Raw genomic sequence first — 7630 nt, forward strand, 5'->3', positions numbered from 1 at the left:
AACAGCAATAAATGTTATAAAGCATAAAATGCTACACAATAAAAATGTCTGAAATATCTACATAATGTGCTCAACCCACAATACATGCTCAAACTCACACATGAGCTGACATACTATGCTAACACCTCTCAGATCATGGGTGATCTGATACAATACAATGACACAATGATAAATGACTCACCATAGTCCATACAACAAAGAACCATAAGGTAGAACTATGGATACCTAGGCAATGGGTGATCAAGCCACCACCAAGGTGCCTCAAAGAGAACCTAATGTCAATGTCGATTGTACCAGCTCCTGAAAGTAGAGAAGATCATAGTAGCTCTCAATGTTTGTCAATAATGCCTTTGATGTAGCACACGTGACCATCCTATCACCAATGCCACAACACATAAATGACTATGGATCCCCCTCCTTTGGCCAAACCGCCAAAGTGTCCCATCATGTGAGTTCCAAATGAAAGCCACCCACCCCATCATGAACTTGGATGTCAATCCCACCTCCAGATTTGAACCTGTCAGACTTCAATCAATGCGTCACAAACATCCCTCTCTAGATCCTATGCATCCATATAGAAATATAGATGAGGCACAACTGCCCCATCTCACCACCCTCTCACACTCCCTCTCTGGTACTGGAGAGTCATGAGGAATGCCCTCTTCACCACCACCACTAGAAACCAACTAAGGAAGGGGCCACCAAGCCCTTCCCACAATCCAAAGAAGAGGATTCCTTCCACACCTTGGACCTCACCTTGGAAGAAGGATTTGAGTTGACATCAAAGGCAAATGATGACTTGTCACAAGAGTCGACATCTCGCTTCGTCTTCCGCTCCTTTTTCTTCCTAGTAGCCGCCAACTCTGTACAATCCTTCCACAAATGGCCCTTCTTACCACAATGGTAACACTAGGTCATTGACATTGTCTTCTTCAAACCCCTCTCTGAAGCTATAAGAGCCTCACCTAAACCTCCATAATGTGACAAGAGCCGCCCTTGTAGTCGCAAAGCTGCCTCATGCTCAAGCAACATCGAGGACAAATGAAGAAATTTGACATGAGTCACAAATGTCTGCGCCCATAAAGCATTCACCACTCCATCAAATTCCAGAGGAAGCTTGTAGAGTATTGTACCAACAAGATGTGCCTCTGATAGGGCAAACTACATAGACATTGTCTCTCAACCACCATGGAGGGGTAAACTACCCTCTAGCTCCAGCCTTAGAGCAATCTATCGAACAATTAAAGCTATCTCGACGTTGTTTATATGCTATTTAGGCTAATTAGGAGGCAACCCAATGTTGGCCACTCATTGCTATGTGTGGAGATGGTGGTGGACAGGCTTCAACTAATGGGGAAGAAGGTGAAATGGATGGAGGTGGTATTTAGCCAAATAAAGCACAATTGCCCCACACTCCATTTAAGAGTAGGGACCAACCCCATCAACTTTATGGTAGACCCAAACCCATCAAGCAAACCACTTCTAAAATGTAGAAAGAGGCAAAGATATTGGAGTTCCTAAAGGTAATGTTTTTCTAAAGACCATGGTGGATTGGAGACACTCCTTTCCCCGCACCATCTTTAGTCTATGGAAGCACTTAAGAGAGATTTTCAACTCTCTCTCATAACATCATTATTATGCTATGGCAAATAGTCGCAAGTAGGCTAGGCTGCCCATGTGGGCCACGCTCCACAAGATCAAAAGGAATATTGAATCAGATGCCCATCTTTTCTCTTTTGGCAAACTTAGCAAGTAGCTGGATGAAAGGTTTTGATGTTAAGTATATCACCAAAATTGAGCTTTTAGGGGATATAAGCCAGCACAATGAGCTTTAAGCTTTGGAACCTAGTCTAAAGGCTGGCAATCAGAAGGGGGTATGGAAGATCAAAACTCTACAATCCACAAAGGCCTTCAAGAAAACTTTGAATATCTCCAGCAAGAAGCAATGGCTATGTGCTGGACAAACCTATGTAAAGCTCATGTTTGTAAAGCTGCAGCACATAGATCGAGTAAAGCTCCCTGCTCCTAAAGTCCTTTTGCAGATGTGTACTTATTTATCAGCCTTTTATGTACTCCTAGTATCTTTGGCATCATGCCTGCCCTTTGCTATGCAAGTCTTACCAACTCAAGTCAGTTTTCAGATGTAAATATCTCATATTTACTAAACCACATTAAAAAAACCTGTGGCTCAAGAGGTGAGATAAGTTCCAGGTGAGCTCTCCAGGGATCACCTAAGTAAATCTTTTATTATAGGCCCCAGCGGCACGCTATTTGAAATAAGTGATGCTAAAACCAACAGCAGATTGCACTTACCATGAGAAATGTATATAAACTAAAGGCACACAACAAACATGCCATTTACAAGTTTCTTACACATTCAACAACATACTGACACTAAAACAAACAACAGACTGCATGTACCACAAGAAATATACACAACACACATGACAAACATGCATTTTACAAGTTTCTCACACAAGGGATGCATAAAGGAAATGTACAACATTCAAAGAAACAAAGCTGCCAAAAAACTTACAAAGCCCTGCAATTTATCACATAATGAAAAATAGATACACAAGAACTGAATACAGTGTGAGGTCAGAGACAGGGATCTCTATGATTAATGCCCCACCCGTGTTGGATAGACTTGATATGCTTCCAGAACAACAAAAACTAATTTACCAGTCGAATAGGGATGGAACATAATAAGCAAATGAAAAGTCTGCAAGTGCAAAGCAGGGTGCCTCAATACTCTTATAAAAACACACTCAGAAGAATACAGAAGAATACTCCAGACATTAAGACAAGATTGGTATGATAAAAACACATGTATTTCTTGGTAACACCAGAAAGCACCAAAAAACTAATCAGCAGCCGCTGGCAACCACCACCCTTGAGAGTGATTCCATTAAAAAGTAAAGCATACAATTAAAACATTTGTCTCTCATAAATAACACTAACAACACACTCCAAGCCTCCAAAAACGCTCTATTTGATTTTCTTCTTAGGACGCAGCTGCAAAATACACAACAGCAGCTTCTTCAGACTACTAAAACAAAAATACCCGGGCCATTGCCATCATGACAATGACTACAAATAAATTTCAACAAAGTGTCAATACCTGGTTACTATGGCCACATTTCTTCTTTCTGCAATTTACTGCCCGAGGATGAAGACGCGCATAACATCTGACAAAAAACTTCGGCCATATTAGCCATAGTAAAAAACGTCTTTCACAACTAAATGAACTATCATTGTAACAATAAGAATATATGAGATTCCCAGAAGTATACAACCATAAGAAAGCCAGGAAGCACATGAGAAATTGACTTACTTGCGGCAAATCATTTTCTCCTGATTGTATTTCCTTGCCAGGGCCATCAGTGAAGGTTCAATTATTCCACCGCGAAGTCTCAAGACCAAATGCAGTGTGGACTCTGCACCATTGAGCCAACAGTAATCAGATCAAAAACCAGTAGAGAACACATTGCAACCTGAAAACTGAAGTGGTCAAAGCATTCACAGCAGCTCCACCTTTTTGAATGTTGTAATCTGCCAAAGTGCGACCATCCTCCAGCTGCTTGCCAGCGAAAATCAACCGCTGCTGGTCAGGAGGAATTCCTGCATTGATGAAAACCAAACCAAAGTAAGCCCTTGCTAGTATTCATTTAACCAGGAGGAGCAGAATCAAACCAAAGCCTAACCAGGAGGAGCAGAATCAAACCAAAGCCTGTCAGCCAAGCCACATCTATAGAAGAGCGGTCCTTACATTCTGTTGGCCTCGACAGAATAAAATTCACAATTTCAGGATTTTGGAGATAGAATTCCAAAAAACAAAGCTCAGATGCCTATTCAATCATAGGACACTTCATCTCAGTCCTCCAATTCTCCAACAAGGCTAAAGTGTGACTACACTCGGTAAGAAGTTTTACACACATTATAATGGCGGACAATTCATCCGATTGCTCCAATTGAAACCAACTCGGCTCACACAATATATAACAGCATCAAGATCCCTAGCTACCTAGCAAGATAAACCTTTCGAGCCTCACTCTCAACAGTTTGAAATGACTTCCCACAGGCAGGACTGCGCCTCTTGAGACCTCTACAGAGAGCCAAAAAGGCTCCACCAACGACAGCATCAAGTTCCCTAATTACCAAGCAAACCCTCCAAAGCCCCAATATCAACGGCTTGAAATGGCTTACCCACTGTCAAAATTGCACCTCTTAAGAGCTAATCTTAAAAGGCCTGTACGAGGCATCCGTGCAGTTCTCCGCCAATCGAAAAGATCCGTATGAAGCTTTCAACAGAGAGCCAAACAGGCTCTAGCCAATGACCACGGTAACGTTCTATCGCTTCTCGAGCCCTCTTAGAGGAAGCAGAAAAAGGAAACCCTAAAAAACCAGAAGAGAAGGCCTTGACAGGAATACCTTCTTTGTCTTGGATCTTAGCTTTCACATTGTCGATGGTATCGCTACTTTCGACCTCGAGCGTGATGGTCTTCCCGGTGAGGGTCTTCACGAAGATCTGCATCTTGCCTGGACGGATGGAGAGAATCAGCGCGGAGCGATGGAGGAAAAGACCTTGTTGAGAGTATTCTCGGAGAGGGTCTAGTCTCTCTAAACCCACGTGGCCCAAACCCTAGCTTGGCTGCCCGCCCTCCCGGTTGCTACATGGGCGTCCAAACGCCGAGAACCAAGGTTTAAGGTACAATGAATTATAAAATTTCCTTAAAATTTATAACTTTTTTTACAAATTGGTTATGCAAATAGCAATCGCTTGTAATATGATTCAAAAGTCCCTCTGGAATTTTGAGTTTACAGTTATCCATCTGCAACAAAATATGTTTTTCCTCAACATTGCCGGCCATTTAATTGCAACAAAGTGTCATGTTACATATGCTAGCTGCCAATGGGTTGTAAAGGGGCTAATAGAGTATCATCTAAAAGTCCCCCATTATTATTTTTTTCCAAGTGAGTTATATAAATTTGTTTAAATAATTGAATTAAATATATCATATGGTACTTAAATGAAAGAATTTGGGATATTTCGATACATTTATCAAGTAGACATTGTTATAAATTAAGGATTCACAAAAAGAGACAATGAAGGGCTCTTACAATGACACTCAAGGATACATTTCTTTAAGGTTTGAGAAAATCCAAAATATAAAAAATTTGCATGACTAAATTATTTGACTAACATTAAGGTTATATGTGATACATGAGAATTGTATCATTGATTTAAGTGACTATAGAAAATGTATCTTTTATGCAAAATTGTCACTGCATTGGGGTGGGAGGCGTTTTGCTTCTCGGGAATGTCACCTTATTGGCCCCTTTACCCTAGCTCAATTGGTTTGACTATGGATTGAGTTTCATGGATACATGAGTTTAAATCTTGGGTTGCACCCTGACAACACTACTTACATTATCAAATGTATTGTTGGTGAATTTATGGGTGGAAAGTGAATAAGATAATAAGAAGAGGGAGAGATGAGAAAGAGGAACAAGAAGGTTATGAAAGAGGCAAAAAAGAAAGCAAATAGTTCATTTTTAAAATTCATTGCACTTAAGGGAAACTCAAAAACCTAAGAATAAACATTGTGACCTTGCCTATTTGCAAGTCATAAACCTCCATTTTCATATACAAGGTTCTATAATTGAGAAAGATGAGGCCAGTTTAGTTATGCTTTTGTCAAGTTGCTTTCAAAGCCCTAGAAAAGACTCCAAAATTTAATATTTTTTGTATCAAACCTCAAAAATGATTTCGTTGGACTCCCATGAGATAGGGCCATCCCCTCATGCATATCCCATGTATTATGCAAGAAATGAGGCCACCTTTTTTACTCTATACTTGTAATGTGACAAAGAAGTTCCATTTTGATACATCATTCTTTGTTTTGTACAACAGTGCTTTATTCTCTTGTTTTAGAATGGGGCTTGTAGGTTGTACTATTCTCCATTTTGTTTTGGTCAAGCTTTTTCTCGTAACATTGATAAATTGGCCTCCTTTAATCATTCATAGGCTTTTATCGTATTTTATAGAGTTTTTAAAAGCCTCACTATTAACCCTGAGAGGCAATCAGTTGTAGAAGACCAATCAAAGCCAAGGAATAAGGAGCCGAAAAGGCCAACTAGTGGTGTCGAAGTTAATTTTTGAAAACAAGATGTAGTTTTTTTATAACTTCATTATGCTATTTTAGGCATCACATGTCAACAATGTGCATATGTAATTTTTCCATCCATCGCTTGTAGACATGAGACTCTTATATTTTTATAACATTTAAGTGAGGACCGAGCTCGCTCCCTTACAACTTATAAAGAAGGTCTACAATGGTTGTGAAAGGTTGTGGGAAATCCTTTTCATTTTTGCATACACTTTATCCATAAAGCCCAAAGTAGAATGTAAAGAAAAAGGCTGGTCGCAATTTGAAAAGAGTAGAGGGTCCTAATCCTAAATTGGAATTTGCAACTTTTGACCCTCAATCTTCTTGTTCACAAAGCTTCTATCCTCCATAGCTTGCCAATAAGGTAGAGTGAGAGTGTGTGAGAGGGAGTGAGGAACCAGTGAGGGTGAAGCTCTATCTTCACTCCTTTGCTTCCATCTCTTCTTCCCCTCTTACTTCCATATCTTGGAAGAGTAAGAGGTTGAGTGGGAGACTATGTGAGGGAGAAAGTGTGAGAGAGTGAGGGACTAGTCAAGAGAAGCTCTTCTACACATTCTTCTTCTTCTTCTTCTCCTTCCTCTCCATTTTCTTCTCTTGGCTTATATTGGCCACAGTTTATGGTTGGAGGGAGGAGTGGTGGGGGCTTGAGGAGCACCACTTGAATTGTGAGGCCACCAACAAATTATTTTCCATTCAGACTACAACACTAGAGAGATAGATTTGATGAGTCTTCTATAACTCATGAGCTTTCTTTACCTTCTTGCTTCCATAGGTTTAAGAGGAGAGGGCATAGTCAATTCAAAGCTAGAGAACAAGTCGGCTATATGAGAGATAGCTTGTACCTATCGCTAACATTAAACATATCTTGGATTTTAGGGTTATTAGGTTCGCAAGGCAACCAAAGCTACTAAGTGCTATTAGGAAGGCCATGGATCTTGCAATCCAATTATCAAATCGGCATACCAATTGGTCATTTGATCTTTGGCAAAGGTCCCAAATGAGTTATAATTGATACTTACCTAGAATCGTCTCAAATTGAAAGAAATAAAGGACTATGTATCCTTAATCTAGGAATTTCATGATATATTTGTGGTGGTCATGACATTCGTGCATTCAAAGAGTTGCTTTTTTCCTACACTCAACCAATGAGACTAGGTTTCTTGTTGGGTCATCATGACGTTGGAACTTGGGACATTGCGTGACTTGTGGCTAGGGTTAATCCCAAGGTTAAAGCTAGTGTATGAGGTGCCTCTGCTAAGGGGTGATGGTTCATCTCCACTAAAGGTTATGATATGCGCTTCAAGAGTTCTAGTTGTTCTTGGCTTACAATGGGCTTCTCAGTGTAGGTTTGAGATTGCAAGGATCTCAAGGTGGGGTGGGCTTGCTCCACAAGCATTGAGGGTCGAAGTTAGCTCTATGGGATTTCGATTCTCTTTGAGAGGATGACACGTTAATCTTCT

General features: G+C 40.4%; 1 protein-coding gene across 1 annotated transcript; it reads right to left on the bottom strand.

The window, feature by feature from the left end:
• Positions 1-2809: 2809 nt before the first annotated feature.
• On the bottom strand, positions 2810-4627 carry LOC148021235 (ubiquitin-ribosomal protein eL40 fusion protein). Its single transcript, XM_087699067.1, has 5 exons — positions 4432-4627; positions 3535-3621; positions 3335-3437; positions 3122-3188; positions 2810-3015 (listed from the first exon to the last, which is right to left on the bottom strand). The coding sequence occupies exons 1-5, from the start codon at positions 4532-4534 to the stop codon at positions 2989-2991; spliced, it is 387 nt and encodes a 128-aa protein (XP_087555193.1). The 5' UTR covers positions 4535-4627; the 3' UTR covers positions 2810-2988.
• Positions 4628-7630: the final 3003 nt, after the last annotated feature.

The sequence above is a fragment of the Lygodium microphyllum genome, chromosome 18 (genome assembly GCF_053477565.2).
Source record: "Lygodium microphyllum isolate KBCC chromosome 18, Lygodium_microphyllum_v1.1.10, whole genome shotgun sequence".
In the NCBI taxonomy this organism is placed as follows: domain Eukaryota; kingdom Viridiplantae; phylum Streptophyta; class Polypodiopsida; order Schizaeales; family Lygodiaceae; genus Lygodium; species Lygodium microphyllum.

Excerpts from the sequence above, each read along its gene's own strand:
- LOC148021235 (XM_087699067.1), bottom strand. The coding sequence starts at position 4,534 with ATGCAGATCTTCGTGAAGACCCTCACCGGGAAGACCATCACGCTCGAG. Across the intron at positions 3,622-4,431 it reads TAAGATCCAAGACAAAGAAG|GAATTCCTCCTGACCAGCAG; the intron begins GTATTCCTGTCA and ends TCATCAATGCAG. Across the intron at positions 3,016-3,121 it reads AATGTGGCCATAGTAACCAG|CTGCGTCCTAAGAAGAAAAT; the intron begins GTATTGACACTT and ends TGTATTTTGCAG.